The sequence below is a fragment of the Oreochromis aureus genome, linkage group 7 (genome assembly GCF_013358895.1).
Source record: "Oreochromis aureus strain Israel breed Guangdong linkage group 7, ZZ_aureus, whole genome shotgun sequence".
Lineage (NCBI taxonomy): Eukaryota > Metazoa > Chordata > Actinopteri > Cichliformes > Cichlidae > Oreochromis > Oreochromis aureus.
The window spans coordinates 16,636,362-16,658,376 of record NC_052948.1 but is presented as its reverse complement, the minus strand read 5'-3'; the positions used below and the strand labels follow the sequence as shown (position 1 = coordinate 16,658,376).

General features: G+C 39.8%; 1 protein-coding gene across 3 annotated transcripts in view; it reads right to left on the bottom strand.

Moving 5' to 3' along the window:
* Positions 1 to 22,015, bottom strand: part of LOC116332631 (pleckstrin homology domain-containing family A member 5-like) — an 83,566-nt gene that overhangs the window by 27,155 nt on the left and 34,396 nt on the right. For 2 of the 3 annotated variants that reach the window (XM_031755646.2, XM_031755645.2), the window contains exons 4-6: positions 9,331 to 9,414; positions 872 to 992; positions 624 to 728 (exon numbers count right to left, since the gene is read on the bottom strand). In XM_031755646.2, the coding sequence (XP_031611506.1) occupies positions 624 to 728; positions 872 to 992; positions 9,331 to 9,414 (310 nt within the window). Of the gene's footprint in view, positions 1 to 623; positions 729 to 871; positions 993 to 9,330; positions 9,415 to 20,320; positions 20,826 to 22,015 lie in introns of those variants that run through there. The other variant, XM_031755647.2, reaches the window with a different exon arrangement.

Below are 22,015 nucleotides of genomic sequence, written 5' to 3'. Positions count from 1 at the left end.
AGGAACCACAAGGGTGTCCGGTCTGGCCCCTTTTTACTCCTCTGTAAGTAACCAGGGAGATTTGCATTCATACAGTGGCCCTGCTGGATGAGCAAAAACAGAGATGCACAAAGAAATGCTGAGATTGTGCTCATCTTCAGACTACTGCTGCTGCTGCGTAACCACTTGCAGTTAAAAATGGAACAGACCCAACACTGTTTTATATTATCACCTTTGTATAGCCAAGCTTTTCCTTGCCTCTGACTCCAAAGATAATACTATCCAGCAGAAATCAGAGGTGCTGCTGACGTTAGCATCCTCGGACTAATAATGCTAACATGCTATTTAACATATTTTTTCCATGTTTATCAACTTTTTTGATATTTTGCACTTTCACACAAATTATTAACAGGGTGGTGTAAGACAAAAAGTCAGGGTTCAACCAAAATTTTGTTTTTCTTTTTTACAAGTTTCCGCAAAAATCCATCCGCACGTTGAAACATTTCAGTTATAACCACAGTGGTTCAAAAATATTGATACACACATACGTCAAAGAAAAGAAAATTATATGATCTGTCCTTTAAATTTCTGATTTCTGCATTTTTTGCGGTAAAAATTACCTGAAGTCATGCACTCCTACTCACCTGTTTATACAGCCAGTTTCTCTTGATAACCGGGGCACCGGGATTCCTCCTGATGGAGTTGGATCGTTTCCCAAAGTTGTGAATTTTTTTAGAAGGTCTTGAGGGCTACAAGTTAAATCAAATTAAGCTCAACACACACACGGAAAAGAAACATCTAGATGTTTTAAGCCATTAAAATGTGATCCACTTGTTTTTCCCATTATTTTCTAACACAACAGGCATGAATCATAAGCCCCCCTGTCACTCACCCTTCCTCCGGGGCTACTGGGGGTTGCAGCGTGCTCCGAGCCGCCCGTGTAGTTAGAGGCCTCACTCATGGTGCTTACTGGTCGTTCCTTCTTCTCATTCGCCGGCACTTTGGAAGCAGATCTAAACAAAACACACAACATGCCAAGAGCAGACAAGCAAGTCGTTAATCAGAAATACACACTGTGTTATATCCAACATATTTATCTCCAGTGACCTTCAGAGGAGCGGAAACTGAGCAGGCAGCCCTTATCATATGTTTCCCTGTCTTTCCTCTGAAGTTCAAGCTCTGTTATAATGAGATCTCAACATGGGCTTATGAATCAAACCAATTACTCCCACCCTGTCACTGCTGATACATTTTAAGCTCTTGGAGAACTTAAAGTGAATGCCCTGCAAAGTCCGCCTGACATATCCAGAAGCAGCAGCTGCAGCAGTGAACAGGGTCAGGATGTTTCTTAAAAGACAAAATCTGTTTTGTTTTTAAAGCAAAAGCATAGCAGGATCAGTAATTGTGCCATATGACAGAACACCACGTGAATAACCAGTACACGACCCATGGAGATGTCCTACATTCACTAAGATAGGAACAATGTTGTGGTCCAGTGGGAACAAGGCATAAAAACCAAAGGTGATCAAAAATACCGCAGCAGTGATATCTCCACAGATCTAGTGATTCTGCTGTATGTAAGGGCAGAAACTGCTGACTCTGCATTGCAAACTCCCCGATCTAACCAAGCCATGTGATCAACAATATAACATTCGGACGGTCCTGATCATGTTTTACCACCAAGTTCCATCTTTCAGTGCAACCGTCTGTTAGAAATGGAACAAGACAACACGAGCGTTCGTTTAGAAACAGTTCAAACCATGCGGTCATACCCAAGGTGCACAAACACAAAAAGGGGATCACGATGGACGACCCCACGTGACACAAACAGGATGTTCATTCCTGTGCAGCAAAGGGACAGGTCTGATGTCACCTGGAAACGATGACAATCACAGACAGACCTGTATTTAGAAGGAAAGCTACGTACAGTAGTTAGTTAGAAAAAGCTGCAGTATGTTATTAATGTCTTCTGATAATTTCAGATATGAAAGTATGTGACTAGATATATGTATACACATACATAAGTGACAAGTGACTAACTCATTTATCTAAAGAAAAGGCGCTTTTACAGATGGGTGAGTAGCTACTGAGATTTACCTTCTTCTCAGTCCAATACATTTGCTTCTGAAAATGAGGTCTAAACGTTTTGAGCACTTCCACTGACTCATGAAATCCTTATTAAAGCATAATCAATGGTGAGTCAAATTGTCATCTAATAAAGGTCGGGAAGGGTGGAACGTGTGAAATGACTGCACTGTAAGAGATATAGTGCTTTATTTGATGCTCTATTTGGCATCACGCCACGTCTAGGCTCTCGGCTGCAGATAATTAGTTTGGAAGTGATAATCATTCCGCATGCAATCAAACCGAGAAGATGCAAGTGTGTCAATTTGATAGCTTTAATGTAAGAGCTGGCCTTCGACTATAGGCACATTAAAAACAAATTGAGAAATTACTTTGCATTACAGCCCTGACACAACCTAAAACATCCACACTACAATACATATTCTATTTGGACATTTCAGTGCTTATTGGAAAAGCAAAGAGAACACAACATAAAAATCAAATCTAATATGAAAAATAAAGAACATGTAATCATTAGACATCTTTTTACGTGACTGAATGTAAAAGAAAAAACAAAAAATATTCCTAATCACACTAGAAACATGTACGGAAGATGTGCAGAATACCAAACCAACACCAGTCATTTGCAGTTTACCAACACGGGGAAAAATAACAAAACAATTCTATAATCAATAGTGTTCTTCTCTGATCAGCATCCTAAAAATTAAGGATGCATCACTATGAAACATTTTACTGAAACCAGTATTTAAAAGAAAGAACTCAACAATAAGGTTCGGGAGTAAAAATCCATTTCATACTCTCCACAAGGAGTTATACGCCATAAAGCTCATATGGTGTGACACTTATATAACCTCTTTCTACTCAAACCTTTGCAGTGAAAGCACTTTCTACCACAAGCTTCATTCATCCATTCATACAGTGATTTATCTGCACCAAAAGCACTTATCAAACATTCACATAGAGTCACACTCCGATAGACGCATCAGGGACAACTTGGGGTTCAGCATCTTCCCCAAGGCTAGTTTGACACATAGACTGGAGGAGCCGAGGAGCAACCCACTGACCTTCCGATCTGCCGGACAACCTGTTCAACCACCTGAGCCGCATCCGCCCCAAGAGCCTTTCAGCTCTTCACCAAACTTTGAACATTTAGCCTGTGCAAAATTGATGTGACACAGCAGATAAATATCATCCACCGCCATCAGTAAATGCCATCTTACTTGCAGATAGACCGGCATCAGCCTTCAAAGTGTTACACACAGGATGTTCAGCTAATATCAGCTGATATCAATACTCGGTCGATGAATTGAGCATTCCTGCTTTAAAGTCCACAGATCTTCATAAAAGACAGAAAAGCAGAGTACATCCAAAGGTTTACTTAACAAGTAGCAACCGTGAAAACAGCAGCATATTATTGCTAAACAGAACACAGAGCTGCTTCAGTTTCCGTTTCAAATATCTTGATTAACTAATGTGCTAACAAAAACAGTTTTTGTACCTAAAGTTTCGAAGATTCAGATTCAGACAACAACTCTTCATTTTCAAGTGTTTCCAGGGCCGCACCAGTAATTATTTCACAGTTATTTAGAGAAACCAACACATTGCTATATTTTGACATAAAGTTTAACTATTTCCTATAAAATTATACCATAAAACCCACATGGCTTATGCCACTATTCATACTCTTATCATGTTGTTTTGAATGCCTGTCTGTTTTAAATTACTGTTGTCTGGCTTAGGACGGGGCTTGCCTCCTGACAGCACTGCCCACAGTGAAAATGACTGTAATGTGAAATACCACGGGCAACACTCGCCGCTGTGTTCACCAGAGCTCAATGTCAACAACAAAGTCAATGAACCCAAAAGTGAAGCTGAAAAGGCCATGTGACGTTCTGTTTTCAGCAATGTCGTTTCAAACATTAATACACACAGAGCTGACGGTTACCTACGGGAAGGAAGGTCTGTACAGCGTGCCAGTCTGTCTTAAGATCAATGTCGCGGCAACAGTTTTTCCATTTTAGTTTTTGCCAGTTTCGTTATAGTTTTCAACACTAAACACTCTCAAATGAGACAGAACTGAATATCATAGATCTTAAGGTTGCGGTGAACTCTCAAATATTCCGCAGAGAGTAAAAGTTGAAATTAGGCGAAACGGTTTCAATCAACCTTTTGTCTAATAGAGTCATTATGGTAGACAAACAAAATAGATGTTGCTGCATCAATTCAACAAACTTACATGTGTTAAAAGCGACAGATACAGGCTGCCCCTTGCATGGATTTTCTGTGTCTGTGTAAATGTGGGGTCTGTGTGTGCAGAAAGAGTGAGCAGGGATTAGACTGTCACTGAAGCCTAGCACTCTAAGCACACTGGGGGGAAAAAAAACAAAACACTGAACCGAGAGGCTGAGGGCGCATTTTAAAATGACCACACAGCATTTCTAAAGAGACAAGGCGGCTCTAAAACACCTTTGTGTGCTGCTGAACTGCGCCTTTATCTTTTTAATGAACAAAAGATTGGAACACAAGAGAAGCATAATCAGATCTGTAACAGTGTAACTAGGTCCACTGGTGTAGAGCAGAACAGAGCTGGATCATGCATCAAAGATTTACAGATACTAAAAGTTCTAAACTGAGATCAACTAAACCCTTTTTGCTGTGGGTCCATATTCCCATTTCATAGTATCCCACCAGCCTGCATTACACCTGCTGTCTTACAGAACTAATAACATATGAAACCGTGGAGCCTTAACCGGTAATGACATTCATAAAACATGAGCACTCACTCTCTGGGCATTATTTACTTACTGCTCTGGGAACAGTATTTTGTATATTATTATTATTATTTGTTCTTTTTAAGAACTTCGGAAGTTTATAGGGCAGTGCAGCGGCCTTTTGTAATTAGCCCTTTTGAAACCCATTTTAATATGCTTGACATTAAAGTATGTATTTGTACCTTTTTTTATCCATCTTTTTTTATCTATTTTTTAGTTATGCAGCTAGAGTAGAGTCTGTGGTGTTCAAAACAGGTGCGTTGTCAGCAGGGAAGCTGCAAAGTGCCACTTATAACATGACTGAAGGGTTTTTCTCCCATTTCTTCATTAATGTTTTCATTTTCTTTTATCAGCTGTAATAAATGCTAATACAGATGGATTGGCAAAAGGCTAATATTGGCCAATTATATTGGTCCACAGACTTAAAAAAAAAAACAGTAAGAAGAGTCAGTGGTACAAAAGTTGATTTGTCTGACAGCTCGGCTTTTATAAAGGATATGCAGCTTGACTTTAGCTCAGGAAAAGTTAGTAATGATCTCCCTGGGGTCCGTTCATAAAGTTTAGATGAACAAAACAAATGTTTCAGACAGTTAAATACACTTTATGGGATTTTGTAGTACAAGTATATTGCAGGTCAACAGGAAACATGACTCTTAGCACTCACAGTCTATGATTAGTGCGCAACAACGACGAATATTAACAGACAAACACATTTAAGTTGTTTTACATTAAAAGAAACGGTGCAGTCATCCATCTGCGCTTGACATCACATTACCTGCTAAATGCTGAGAGAGACACATTTCCACATATAAAACAGAGGGAAAACAAATTTGGGTTTTGAGGACTACTGTAATCAGGTTACATTTGCTCAAGTACTACTCGGTCAGCAAAAGTTTATCTCAGCCTCGTGCAAGTCCAGTTATTAAAAAGAAGAACTTTATTTGACAGTGTGAGCTAAGCAATTTTTATGTCGAGCCTAACACCCAGTCTCTTCCACACAGTCAGGACTAAAGCTTAATAAATTGACACTTTGTTCAGTAACTGGTATTGACAGATACTTAAAGCTAAGCTATCTGTATTATTACTAGAACTGAAAGAGTCGGATCGATGCATCACTACTTAGAAGCAAGTGACAGTGCATTTGATTTTGCATCATGTCATTATGTATCAAGATAGTGACAAGTAAGCTGAAAATTATTAAAGTAGCAAATTTAGCTAAAGGACAACCTGTAATAAGAAAAAACAACCCAACACTGCTCTGTTTTTAACATTGCCCCTAACACTCTAATGGACACATACATTTTAAATGAACAGCTAGTGCAGTATGCAGTAAACTGCACTGTGAAACAGCTGACACGCTGAACACGTGGTGAGACTGCGTTTTGGTCAACATTTTTACATGTGAGTTGTTGTAAACAAATACCTCCTGTTAGCCTGCACATGATCACGCAGAACACTGAAAACAGGAAAACACTTACACAGTATAACAGAATGGTAAAGCTGACAATGACAGATATGGGTCAAGTCACATGGCACATAGAGCACTTTAGTGGTAACTTCGCACATCGCACCACAGCTGTATGTATGACACATGAGTAATACAGCCTCTTAATGAATATTATAGCAGTTGGAGAACACTAATGTGCAAATAATAGCTTTAATTATACCCTGCGTAGCAATGTAGCAGTGACAGTGTCATGTGTTCCTGTCACACATTTATGTAACTGAAGACTACAAACTGAACCTTAAGTGAAACTCACAATAAGTAAAGAAATAGAGAAATAAAGAAAGGGAAACTGTTCCTGGTTACTCTTCTTGGCTATGTTAATGTAAAGAGCAGCTTCGTTTTGTTAATACTTTTCAGAATGTGAAAGACTACTCGGACTCTTGATAAGTGACAGCTTTCCAGAACAAAGTGGTATAATTACAGTACAGTATTATTAGAATTTCCTATTAAAAGTGTAGCAATTGACCAGCCAGAGACTGGAATTGGTTAATTTCCAGTGTGCACAGCATGAACTGGTGACCAGCCGGTCAGCCTCTCATGTCTGATTGCCAGCTGATCTGTTTTTACTCACGTGCAGGTCCTGTACACACTCACAGCCACATGCTAACATGTTGTTATCGTGGGAGCTCTTCACTGTGACTGAAGACCCAGAGTTCAGCAAAGTAAAACACAGGGAGACCGGCGCAAAAACAATTCTAACGACAAACCTAATGAGACATTTAAATCACCCTAACCCGGCTCAACGTGAACATTTTAAAGACACTAACAAAGAAAAACAGCTAAAGCTATCCAGCACTCAGGGCCATCCACAAGCCAATAGCCTCAATATGAGCCTCAGTATGAGCGGTCAATGGATCAAAGCGATTATGAGGGAAATTACAAGGGACAAGAGAAAAAGAGAGAAAGTTAAAAGGTAACATGTAGGCACAGGCTTGGAGTGGAGCTAAACCCGGACCTCTGCAGTAGCCTTTCGGCATATGGATCAGTTGCTCAACCAGTGATCTAGAGAAGCACCCCATTATCTGGCAAAGTTACAAAAATACTTGAAAATGATGTAACTAACTGACATTTGTTTTGTTACATAAATCAGCAGTTTATTATTTGTACCTCTTTCCAGCAGCAGAGCTCTTTTTTGAGAGCTGTTTAAGGGAAAGAAGATCCTGTAACTTACTGCAGTTTAAGTGTTCATAATAAAGCTTCACATATCATTGCTATATCTACCCTAATGGGACACAAATAGGGACTCAAAGTAAACATGGCCGCTTGTCTTCTCCAATCCATTAACTCAAATCTAATCTAGGTTTCCTTTACCTGAATTACTCACTTTTTATTCCATCTTAAAGGTGGGCTGAGGCAGGCTTTATGTTATACTAAACTGATTATAATGCCAAACTGAGGCAAAGATTTGTGTTTTGAGTGCATTTAAAGTGCAGAGCAGATTAAGCGGAGATTTTCAGCAAGGCCTCTTTATCCCTGTGGCAGCTTAAATCCGTCTTTGCCTTTTATTACTCGTCCACGGTGAAGATTTTGGCCTCGTACTATTTTTACTAAAACACAGCCAACTATTGGACGAAATGCTCTGTAATAAACTTCAAATTGTGAGTCATGTAGGTTTACCACTTTTCTGTGTTGCCTTCACTAACTGGACCTGATGTACGTTCTTTCTTTCTTTTTTTTGCAGATTCTGTAAACGATTAAACTCTAATTGCTATATTAGATATCATCTAGCACTGACATGTTGTGCTTCTTAGCGTGAAAAGCAGCAGAAATGTGTGAGCAACACAGTGGAGAGAGGAATGTGTCAAGAGAGTGCAGTGTCACAGTTCTGGTACAACAAGCTTCTTCACAAACTTTTTTTTTCCTGATTATTCAATCTATACTGAAGAAAAGTGCTGCTCAGAAGATTTTAGGGAGACAAATAGGTCACTACAGCATGCTCTGGAAAAAACTTTATTTCTAACCCACATATTGGAAAAAGCTGAAACTGGTACTCATAAAGAACGACTGGGGGATTTCTTCTTTATTGCTGAACCACTTGAGAGTGAAATTATACGTCTTGGAGCAGAACGTGTTTCAATCAGTATTCGGTGCTAAAATAAGTGACACCAGTTGTGATGGCATGATTTTAGTGGAACAATCTAGATCATCAAACAATGAATGGGGTTTAAAATCTAACTGAGAAACTGAGCAGAGCTGAAACATGCTATGCAGCATTAAGCTATGATGACTAGGGTAAACCATGAAAGCGCTGTGGGCTGTGATGTAAACTGTCTTATGCGTGTATATTTAGCAATCTTACAGACTGAAGTAAATCAGAATGGGAAGTAGTTAAGGAGGGCAGTGGAGCAGACAGATATTTGTCCTCACTTTCGACATGCTGCGGACTTAAGCAGTCAATCAGGAAGGTTATGAAGTTAGATGATGGTAATGAAAATACTGGACAGAGTCATAGTGTTGATCTCCTGTGAGTAAAAGCCTGAGATGACTGACATCTGATTCAGTCATGTGGGCAAAAATGTGGTGACTGAAAGAAGTGTAGATGATCGCATGGACGTCACACAGTTGACCCTGTACTGTATATGAAAAGGACATGAACTTGTGTCCAGGTCAAAACAACAGCAAAAATGTGATTCATCACGTTTTCCACTATTTGATGTATGCCTGAAATAATAATGTTTTTTACTCTGGGGCCTTAGCACCAGCACTAAAATTTAAGTCTTTGAAATATGAAAAGTTACTTACAAATGTTTTTTTCTTGACAGAACTTTCCTTCTTAGTGCTGAGAAATTTCTTTATGAAACCGCATAACTGAGGATGCATTGAATAGAGGCTTTGAATTCAAAGGGCAGAACTGCAAATAGACGATGGCACGGCAACAACTTATGCAATGTTGCCTACACATGAGGAGTTTCAACAGCATACTGTAGTGCTAAAAATGCTGCACAGTGGCATTCTGAGAGAAAGAAAAGAAAAAAACAAGAGACTTACTGTTCGTTGATGACAAAGATGCAGTTGTCTTGCGAGGGTAAGCCTGACACAGGATGCTTGCAGGTCACCTTCCGTTCATTGTGGCTAACGAGGAGGACGACAGGGAAGAAAAAAATAAGACTGAGCATTGTTTTGGTCAAAAAATAAGTCTGTCAATAATAGATCTCTCCATTTATATGTATTTTTAAAAATATCTAATAGACATGCTGCTTAACAGCTTAAACTCAGAAGAATTTCAGAAAAATTAAAATTTTTGCTTTTAATTTGAAACTTTTACTAGCAAAACGTAAGAGAATCAAACATTTGATATTGTGCATGGTAAAGAAAACTGCATACACAGTACGGAAGTAGTAGCAAGCCACACCAATTAAGAAACTGACCACACTTGATATGACAAGAGTTTAAGCCAGAAAATTTGTACCGGTAGGTGTTGGGACTGATAACACATTGCCATGGAAACAACAAAACTACTGTATTAAAGGGAAAATGTAAAAGTCGATAACAATTCTGTATAAAACTAAGCATGTATCAAACTTTAGAGCCTTATGTAGAATTTTCTTGTCAACTTATACCTCCTTAAATTATCTACTGTCTTTAATTGTTGGGTTCAACCTTTCAAACAAGTCTTATTACCCCCCCCCGCCAAAAAAAAAGGCATTCGCATTACTGCTGGTAATTCTCAGCACACTAATAATAGACCTTTTCTCAAGCCCCACATCATGAAACATCAGTCCCATCTTGACACAAAATCACTGACAATGTGCTGACCAACAGCCAACCCAATCAATTGAGTTGTAAATAGCAGTAGTCCACTGGTTGCTAGCATGAGAGCTAACATTGCATGGAAAGCTTGCGAGCTAACAGCAAAGCGACAGCAGCTTGGAGGCATTTCAATCCAACTAGTTTCGAGGATTAAAGACTTCTTCTTTAATGAGAAGAATGTAGAGCTGGCATTTGTGAGCACTGCTTCTGAGCCTGCTCAGTAGACTGTGAACTTCATACATATTATAATTCCATAAAAATCAACTAGAAGAAATAGTGGAAACTGACCTAACTTGATATACATTGTTCAAATTATTCAGTTCACCAGAATATGCACTCTAGGTACTATGGCTGCTCAATAGGGGCAAAAATTCTTATGGCATGTCTACTTGGGATGGGCTTGGGAGAGAAGAGGCGTTTAAATAAAAAGTATGGCAGTAGTTCCCTTAAACAAAAACAAACAAAAATGTATATATTTAAGTTAAAACATGTCAGTTTTTCCTCTTATAACTTAGAAAATAGAGGATATTTGGTACATCCAAAATCATTTGAAATCCCATTTGAAGAAATGATGAAAATGATCATTAAAAAAGGGTCCCAGCAGGCTGTTGTGCTAACGTACGCTCAAAATCTAATAACAGAGGAACAAATGATGCCACTATCCTGTTGGCCAGTTAGAGTGGCCAGCAGTCACTTCCACCCTGACATAATTAGAACACCAGGACAGCGACCTCACAGTCCTTGAAGAACAGCAGCATACTAGTAAAGTAGACAGCGGTCAGTGTGAATGGCCTCGGGGTGAGGAAGCCCACTAAACTCACTGATTGGCTTTAGTGTCATTCATGTTAATCATTTGTTGCTTTAACAGTGTTGGTGGAATACTGCCAAGACTGTAAATTTAACATCAACATACAATTTAGCTTCCTATCACATAACCTGCAATTTAGAAATAGAAACTGATAGTTATTTAGTGACTGATACAGTGATGGGGCGCAACTGAGTATTTTATACATATATTAATCAACATAATAACAAAAATGGAGACTTAACAAAACATATGTCGGTATGGGTAAAGAGAAGACTTGCAATGTCAACAAAGGCATCAAAGCTACTCCTGCCTTTATGTTCTGGATAGTTATTCTATACTTTAACTCAGTCAGGCTGTACTATAAACACAAGAGACTCAAGCTACAGCCCAAAAATAACACAGCGTTTAAACACGGAAGAAACGACCAAATACCAAGTATAAAATAGGGGGTTTAGTTTCATTTTAGCCTGAAGAGCAACAGTATCCACAGCCCTGGTCTATAATTACTGGAGGCTCTGTTGGCAGCAGAGCACTCTGTGCGGTCTTCGGGCAAGCCAGCGGCACCATATTTCTTTGGCATCCCTCACACATGCCTATGCTGGTCTGCATAGGTTGGCTACAAATACCAGAGAGAGAAAAAGTATAGATACACAAAATAGTGGAACACAAAAAAGAACATTCCTTTGCACAACAGTCCCAATAATGATTTCTACTACAGAATCAGCTCCAATCAATCACATTTTTTCACATTTCTAAGTTTGGATACTGACTATGATTGCTGTCAGTTCAGATGCCCTGTCATCTCCAAAAAACTCTATGAATGGCAGAGAGAAAACTCTCCACGCTTGCTCTACCAAACTCCAATAACCCGAAAACATCCCGTCCTGGTCGTACTGTCAGTCTAGGCCAGTACATTTCTGGAGAGCAATCATCCAGGACGGCATGGGTCAAGCCAGACTCACCACATAAAGAGCAGACAATGGGCATAGCTAGGCACAGCACTCAATTGTAAAATGGTGGTAGAATGACGGCAGAGGCTCTGCTCCCAGCTAAAAATCACCCAAACCAAATTCAGCTACATTCACCTGCGGTTGGCCTTCCTTCATCAAGGATCAGAGCTGTATCATTATCAACTCTAATCTGGGAGATGAGAGCATTAAGGAAGGGTCACCGTCAATTTGCCAAAAACTTCTTCAGAGCTCCTGACGAAGTGACTTCCTTACGGTGGCACATTATACAACAGCGATTTCTGCATGCGCTATGCTGCATTATGCAAGCAACAGTACACAACAAAAACAGTAGTGCATTTTCACTAAAGCAGTCTTAAAGAAAATGCAGAAATATTTTCTTTATTCGCTTTAAACTATGTAAATTTCCCATCAAAGTTAAGCCATTCAAATGCTGGCAGATTCAAGGAAAAAAGATAATAACAACAATTGCAACGTTTTAAAGCCCTGATCACCACGTAGTGCTTTCTTACTGCTAAGTTGCTCTATTTGTGGTGCAGGTACAGCTGAGAATTTCTCAAAAAGTGCTGCTTGTGCTGGCTTGTACAGCAAAGGCACAGTGAGCTAAACAAAATGCATACATGTGGTCAATCTGTAGTGGGGCTCTAGGGCAACGACAACATCCATTACCTCCCACATCTGAGGATGTTTGCAATAAACACAAACACACATACATAGCAGCGGGACACTCTTTAAATGCTGCAGGAAGACTAACTTGCTGTTTCAGTGCAATTAAATACATTTTATATAAGAACAATTCACAAGAATAACAATGTCAAAGCCATTCATATTGTAAGGTAAAGACCCTAGAGCATTATTTTACCTCATTAGTACACATTAACCTACACTTTTTGGGTGAATGCATCATAAAGAACTTTGTATGTGTCAAGATACACTTCTTTGAGTGCAATAATTTTGCAGTAAAACAAAAACGCACTGAATGAAAACACAAAAACACTGTCTAGTGTTAAAAGATTGCTCAGACTGCCAGTCCCACTCCCAAACCAGCTCCCTATTTACAACTTTTCAGCTTCTTTCAGCTCATTGTTTTGGTTTGGCAGTCTGTGTGGTAAAATGCCGGAGGTTCTGAAAGATGGTACAGTAAAGTAGGGGCTTGCTCGACACACAGCTCAAAGAAGTCAATTATACATTAGTTGCGCAATGAAACTGGCAAAAAAAATGGACAAACAAAAAGGAGTCAAACATCTGCTGTAGCAAGCCAAAAGACACCAGACATTTCCCAGTAGTTCGGAGACCAAACCAAGGATGTGAGGCAACTCTACATAGAGAGGACCCCTACACAGTCTTTGCTAAAATAATCAAGCTCCAATGATGCCCATCACAATCTGTTTCTGTGTATAGTAAGAAATGTTAAATAGGTACATGAGGGAAAAAAATAACATTAGAAACTTAACACTGAAACATGGATTAAAAACAAAATTATCAAAAATGATTTTTTTGGAAATGCAATCCAGAAAGACAGATGAACTCAATTGACTTAGGGCTGTGTATTTACATGTCTGTAATTAATCCACCTGAATCTGAAAAATAAATATATTACCTCTATTAAAAGAAATATTAAACTATTGAAGTATTCTTGAGAGATGACAAGCTACAAGGCTGTTAGAGCGGCACAAGTGCTGATCCTTAAACACATACCACACCCTCCTGACATCCACCAGGTTACCACTGAAATATCTAGGGCAGGGGTGTCCAACTCCAGGCCTCAAAGGCCGGTGTCCTGCAGGTTTTAAGATCTCACCCTGGGTCAACACACCTGAATCAAGTGTTTAGTTCATTACCAGGCTTCTGGAGAACTTGAAGACATGTTGAGGAGGTAATTTAGCCATTTAAATCAGCTGTGGACAACCTGCAGGACACTGGCCCTCGAGACCTGGAGTTGGACACCCCTGGTAGGGTGTTAAGGCTGCCGTACAATAACAAACAAAAAAGAAAACAAACTAAGAGATGGTGCCTTTCAAATGAAGCCCCATACATTCATGTTGATATTAGATTTTTATGGTTTAAAGCTTTTCTGTTTTTTCCCTTATGGGTGAAAATTCTGAAAAAAAGTGGTGGACGTTGATTAACCCTAACCCTAGGTGTTATCTTAATATTCTAAACCATACCGATATAAATTACATTTTCAAAGACAGCTGAAGTACCACGCTAAAAATGAACCTGACTAGGGCTCTTTCATGTAAGGGTACAAACTATGTACCCTTACATGAAAGGGTTGCTCTCACAGAGGTTTATAGAGATGGGCAAGCTGACACAAGTCAGAGGTCAGTGTCTGTATAGCACACCTTTACGGACAGAAGTCATTTGAGAAGATCCTAAACATTCCCATCACGACCATCTGTGCCTGTATGCAGGCCAAAAAAGGTATGATGATACAATATACTTTTTCTGACCTTTTTAAAAAAGGAAGGTCCTTTTTTAAAGCAACCTACAAAGGAGCTACCCTTTCCATCTATTCAAGCTATACCAAAGAAACATTCACAACATGATTGACAGCCTTGACAATAGTGAGAAAAATTTCCTCAAAATCAATTTTGCTGTATCCATATGGCACTGGGAGCTAAATTCAACCATGACAGGAACACGCTACAGAACAATTACTGGCAAGAAATGTGGCTCGATTTCCTTGTTGTACACAACATGAGGGCCTTCCGAAAATATCACTAAACCTTAGTCCTTAATGAATGTTGATGGCAATCATTGTTTTAACAAAAAAAAAAAAAATCAACTTTTACTGTGACCTCCTAACTTTGAGTAAATATGTTTTCCACCTCATCCAGCTAATCTTAGATTGCAACAACATTTAAAATAGTCACACATGTTCTGCAGGATGTGGTCCGTGGTCAATACGGTCCAGATTAAATTAGCTTAAAATCACAGTGTTTTACTGTAAGACGGGCATGTGGTAGTAGAGCAGAGACGCATTGTTTCCTCTACATTTTAGTGTAAGCTCTCTCCCTTTGTTTGTTCATGGGGTGGGTATGGGTGAAGTGCACCCACAGGATCTTCTGCAGATGTACAAAAGGTGCGGGACTAGGAGTGGGAGTAATGACCGACCACCCTGCAGTGAGGAGGGTTGGGGAGTTTTCTGTCTCCTGAACTGTCCTGTCCACAATAATTAGCAGTGAGCTGCAGTAATGAAGAGCTTAAGGTCTGGGAGGGGGGTCACTCCAGCACTCCACAGGCTAAGCTTTTTATTGCTCCGGGTGGGACTTTGATCCCTCGCTCTCGTTCCACTGCAGTTTAACCACAAATAACTAAGAGGCTGCAAGAAAGATCCATACCATTATAGAGAGAGGGATAGGGCTCCATGAGTTTTGACAACATATAATTGGATTTTAACACCAGAACTTAGGAACCCTGTTGAAATCTCATAAAATATCTTTGATGTTTATTCAACAATCTTGAGCTTAATAAAGGATTTAATACAGTGATCCTACGTTTGGTTAATTTAAAAATGAATAACTTAATAATTAAGATTATTAAATCCTTAGTTTCTACATGCCAATAAAAATATTAAGAAAAAACAATATAAACACTGGTGGTTATCATATATTTTGCTGTCAGTAAAAAAGGAGGGGAAAAAGCCACTGAAGGGGATTTCCTCATTCTGTGTTCTGTTGAAAAACTGGAAGAAATTCCCCCCAAGTCATGGTGCAGAGTTTAAAAAACCACTGTGGCAAATTTAGATTTTGAAAAAGGGCTTTTCAAACAAACTCTGCAACACAAAGGTAACCTTGCAAGGGTAAAAGACGAAAAACTGTCCCAGGAAGACTTGAACTGATGGCACTTGATGATTTAGTGACTTTACAACACAAAATCACATCAATTAAACAACTTGAAATGGTAAAATGTTCCACTTCTCCAGACAGAAAATTCAAATTCTGCATTTTCTGTAACTGCTTTCTAATTCTGGGAAAGCTCAAGCAAAGAAACCCATGTCGCTTTCTCTCTCCTCACAACTTCTATAAATACACACTGCCTGACCACAGCAAATGCATCCTATTTTTAATTGAATGCCTTTATAACTGCCTCAAGGTCTCTACAGACTGGGCATTCAAGTGTGCAGGCAGGTCAGAGGAGTCAAGCTATCTAGCCTGCATTCTTAAAGACATGAACCAATTATAGTGATGCTTTAATCACAGGATAAGTGAGAGCATTTGGTTTTTGTTTTTTTGTTTATAAAAAAATATCACACACAGCCTAGTAAAATGATCCTACAAGTGCTCGAGTAATAACATATACATATACTACTCAAGTAGACCACATGGTAGACAACTCATCAAGAGTTACCATCATAAATAGATTATATATCTGCAGCACATTTAACCGCAATTATTTGTTGCTATCTGGCAACCTTCACCCCTAGTAAAGCCCCACCGATATACGTATGGGCACAGCCGATATTAGATGTTTGTCAGTATATCAGTATTAGCATGGGCACTCTGCAACTTCCCTGACAGCACACATTTGGAACGCCATAAACACAACACAGTTGATCAGAGTAGACGCAGACGGAGCGCAAACGAGTGATCCACAACTCGTGAGAATAAAACAAGTTTATTTTTAAGTGTAGTTATCTTCTCTCATATCTCATAAATAATGACACATAAGACATGTCAGGGAAAAAGTCATCAGTCTGATTTATAAATCACCAAATACGGTATTGGTATCAGGCTAAACGCAACTTCATACTTGTAATACTAGAGGATCACACTGTTTTTTTTGTTTTGTTTTTTAAATTGACAGGATATTAAAGGAAAAGAATTTAAAAATTTTGCTTGGTCTCTTAAACAAATGAAACTTCAGCTCATCAAACAGACCCTCATAATGATAATTCTTTTGGCAAAGCTCAAAAATCTAATCCCATTACATGAGAAGGAAGCTGAACATCGGACAAAGCCCATGAGTGCCAATTAGGGTTTTCGTGCCATCAGGTAAGTACTCCTAGCAAGCATGAAAAGAGTTAGGGCTGGTATGGTACTCTCCAATACCACATGGATGCTGACCAGAGGTATGAATAGCCCTCCTCACAATAGCTGAGCTGAATAGGCAGAATAGGCAGTTTATGAGAGGGCGTGTGTGGGGCAGTGGGAGAAAAGACAATAAAGGACAAAATAGGGGCTCTGCAGTCCACACAAGTCACAGGACAGACAGTGTTCCAAACTGTAGTGATGTGCTATAACATGAAGAAAACACACTGTGCTAAAGCACAAATACTGCAGAAAACAGAACCCAGAGCTCTAACCTGTTTAGCTTAGACCTTCACCTTAGACCTTTAAACGTATTCACAGAAAACAGCTGCTCATTCGGGCAATAAATCTGATTTTTTGCACAAATAATTTAATTAGCAGCTCAACTGAGGCAGCTGTGACTGCGAGCAAAGTGTGTCAAGGTGACACAGCTGAACGGGCAATTCAAGCAGATTTCAGAGTCATGGAAACAAGCTGCCTTATTGTGGAAAGAAAAAAAAAAACAGACACAAAGGCTGAAAGAAGTGAAACCAAGAATTTATGGGGAAAATTTAGGAAGTATGCTGGAGGTAAACACCTATGTTTGTAGACTAACCTACACTGTGACCTTCTGCCAGAGGCCAGTCCCAGCTGTTCCTCATTAAACAAAAGGAATGGTTCCTTAAAGGTCTGCTGATGAACCAAATACTACCTTCCCACTCATACACTTGCCACATATCTAAAGTTTCTACCTTCACTTTCAGTGTTGTGAAACTTCCCTTATTAACTACTCCATGTTCAATTTCAAGCTTCATTAAAGACAACACTAGGCTTGCATACAAAACGGCTATATCAGAAAAACGCTGTATTTATATTTGCGCATATAGAAATTATGTCTATATACCATCACTATCACTATTTGTAGAGCTACCACAGCTATTTAGGTCTGTTGCAGGACAAAGAGCATAAGTGTGGCACCCCAAAATAACACAGACTCTAATCAAGGTCAGCTCCTTAAAGAAATAGTGAGAGAGGCTGTGGTGGTGGTGGTGGAGTAGTCAATCAAATGCAAAATTAAGAACCGGACTATTGACTACCATTTTTTTTTATATGTTCAAATTTCTAAACCTTAAAAGGTTAAACTTAAAGTCAGAAGTAAGAACAGCTTTTACGTGTTCATTCCCCTTTTTTTGCTACATACTAGAGTAAAGAGCCAAATTTGAAATCATGCAGAACTGAAAATGTTTCCTCACCACAGGCTGCCTGCACATGAGCCCGAGCCTTTCCTCTGGTGCTTTTTTTTTTCTCCCTACTTACAAAATGCATGAACACATTTTTGCTACTGCTGCCATCACACCAACTACATGTGAATCTAAAAGACAGAGTTTGAAAAGGAAATGCTTTGAAACCTTTCACTCATTGTTTTCTATCCATATATCTCTGTAAAAATGTAAACAGTACACATTAACAATTGGGTTGTACACAACTGCATTTCAACGGGCTGACATCCATCTCAAGTTTTTGCCATTTTGCTGGTTTATCTCTCATGAGTCGATGATTGAAAACAAATGGGGCCCCGCCCTTGCCTCTCCTTGATGTCTTCTGCTCAGTGACTGCTGGGGCTGGATCAGCAGAGATCATCAGGGCATCTGTTTATCTCCATTATTCTGGGCCTGGCCTGTGCCTCCCATTCATAACATTTATTTGGATAGCCTATCTAAAGCTACCTGCCCATCCAAAATTTTCAAATCAACTCTTTATACCTTTAAAATTCCAGCTGAAATGTCCAAAAGTCCTGCAGGAATGGTCCAATTTATATTAAATCACACCGATTGGTTAAAGAGACATTAGCTTGTGAATGCTGTTAACGTTTTGCAGAGGACAAGTTTAAGTTGATGGAGTGCTCCAGCCCCAGAGTAGATCCCATTCATAAAACAACAGTGGGTATATGGACTGAATACACTCACAAGCAAAGTGAATGAATACTAACAACAGAATGGCTATTCTTCTCCTTTTCGATTTGACAAGTGTCTCATCCTTACTGTGATACGCCACTATGTTCCACGTCTGTATGCCAACATCCAATTAATGCTCTCCACTCTAACTTTATCCCATAATCACTTAAACCACACAGAGTCCTGACCACACTAGTCCCCCCACAGATATACCATTTATATGTTGTTCAATTGTAAGGGAAAAATACAGAAAAACTCCATCTCCAGTCTAATTGCAATCAAATCCAAAAACTACCTTTACAGATGATGCTTGAGTATGACCCGCAGCTCATACATGAATGTAGAAATAAGGAAGACAGTGAACAGCATGAATAAAAACACATCTGATAAGGATAGGAGGAAAAGGCTCAACTCCTTAATTGTTTGCTTATTCCAAGAAATTCTGGCATAAACCACAAAATCCAAATTAAAAAAATAAAATCCAGTCTGTCGCAACGTAGAGCTTAGCAGTTTATTAAAAGAGTGCATGGTCTTGGTCACTGCTGGAAAGACTGTAATTGTGGCTCTACTAACTGTGATGGACAGATAAAAGGGTTTTAAAGATCACCCAGAACCACTGCTCAGATCAGTACTGTAAGGAATTAAAAGACAAAAAAAACAAACTAATACAACAAAAACGGAGCCATGAGGGTGAGAACTGCCAGGCTTGGGGACTGCTTGCAGTTAAGTGATGGAAAAATCTGAAAAAGTGAGATGGAAATGCTTCTTCAATAGCTGCAAAGAGTGGTTTAAAACTTGCACCATGAAACCATGATAATACACTCGGAAAAGCATGAAACTCGATTTGCATCAGCAGCATTCAAAAACTAAAACGCAGAATGAGAAAGTCTCAGATTTTATTCAAGTATTTCCCCTGATGTGGCTTACTTAAACTGCTGTCTCCATCAAAACTCCAGTTATCACATTTGACCACCAGTAAAACATTTTAAAAAAGAATAACATATTTGAATTCAACTGCTTTGATCCAAAGTAGAGTAGGAAAGAAGCGTTCCTCACACCAAGCTTGAACCATTGCACTTAACCATAAGGATGATCTATTACATGTCTTTAACAAAAACACTCGAAATAGATCAAAGATACCACATAAGGGGTCGCATAAGCACCACAGCATGTGTGCCATTACACAAACAAGAACCCCAACTAAGATAAAATGCGGTATTATGGAGAATGGTAGTGCCCAGCATAAAGCCATGTAAAGAACAAAACGCTGACTGGGAGCCTGCTCGGAGCTGATTAGAGCTGCAATACAGTACAGGCAATCACGGGGGCTGCATCTCAATAGCCTTTTGCTAGCATCAGCCATCAGCGTCAATACATTTCACATCCCGAATATCCCAAATCACTACCGCCTTACTTCACAGTAAATCCCGTTCAGTGCATGTGGCACGCAGTACTGCCTGAGGTCTGCTTGCCTTTTTTACTTACAAAGAAACGCTTCCATGAATGTCCAGGCGGCTTCAAATCGCGGTGAAGTCAACCAGGCGAGAAAATGAGCAGGTAAAAAAAAACAAAAAAACAACAACAACAACAACGACGACCGTCTTATCCAGATGTGAACGTCGCAAAAAACGACGTGAACAGTTTGTCAGTGAAGAACAAGCGTGCGTCGTGGAGTGCGCTTTCCCCGTCCGCGGCTGCTCTGCTCTCACACACGGCTCAGTGTGGACTGCTGACTGCCGCGTGCGCCCTGTAGTAGGGACACAGTGAAACACGAGAGGCGATGATGTCACGGTCCGGGTTTAAAGAAAGGAAGGTAGCCGGTGGCGTTCTCTTTTTTTAATATATAGAAGAGCACAGCGGTTCCAAACCCGCCAATACCACGCTGGCACAGTCTGACTCACGCAGGCTGAAAGACTGGAAGGGCTCCCGTGTGATGAAGGCGAAATTAAAAAACAAACGGAAGACTGATGGACTTTTCTCCACAGTAGCCACGCAGGATTTATTCTTGAAACGCAGTTTGCACATTTCCCAAACTCCTCCGCTCATATGGGATGGGATGGGATGGGATGGGGTGGGGGGTAATATAACTGCATGGAAAAATACGGGGAGCCCAGTAACAGCTGGACACATTTATAACTAAACCACATCTGAGATGGAAACATACACCATCCCTCCGATGTTTATTTAGGAATGTATCCAGGCAGGTCAATAATGTGAATATCAATGAGTCTGAGCGCTGTAGCTCCTGGGTGAGCCGAGCTGTGTTATTTCTGGCATTTACTGCCTTAAATATGAATGTGGGTAGGTGCGCCTCCTTCAGCTCATTCTTCAACAAGTCCTGACAAAGGGCTGTGTTGAAAGTGAACTCAGCCTCATCCTGAAAATATTTTTTGGATCATAGCGATAAAAGTTGCTGTGAACATGTGGAAAACATTGAAGCCATTGTGTAAGCGCGCTTAAAATATTAAACTAGTTTTCTCTTAGCTCTGGTTTTCGATTCCTTTGCATCCCAGTTACTGGAGCTGTACTATCTCTGGTTGAGGCTTGTTAGTTTCAATAGGAAAGAGCAAGAGAAAGAAGTGAATATCAAGTAGGTTCAGCAGGGAGCCCGCAGCTATTGAGGACATGAAAGCATGGACAATGACCCCAGCCTCTACCAAGAAGCCAAACAGCTCTTCCACTCATCAACCTGCTGGGTGCAGTGAATGGTGCAGGAAGACACCCAGGGACAGTCAATGCACTCTTAGCGGCTGCTTTTCTCTCCCTTTTGCCTCTGTTTAATAATACTTCAACACTCCTTAAGGAGTATACTGTATCTCTCAAAGAGACAGATTAAGAAAAAATGCCTTCAAATACTGAATGTATTTTTTATAGGAAGAAAACGCAGTAAAGCGGTATTACACATTATAACGCCATCTGTAATATGTGAACTACCTTGACCAGCTACATAAATAATGCATCGAGCTTCCATTACAAAGAGAGCAGTGAAGGGGGGGTATTCACTCCTTCAGCCATCCTTGGTCCTCCAGGGAGAGCCTCCATGTTGGCGCTCAGAGCTAGGGGATATGGCCACCACCTGGGGCACAGAACAGACACCATACCCCAGGAGAAAGCAGAGGGAGATGGGGAATAATGAGTATTTGGCAGATATATGATAAGATATTTAGTGACCCAATCCTA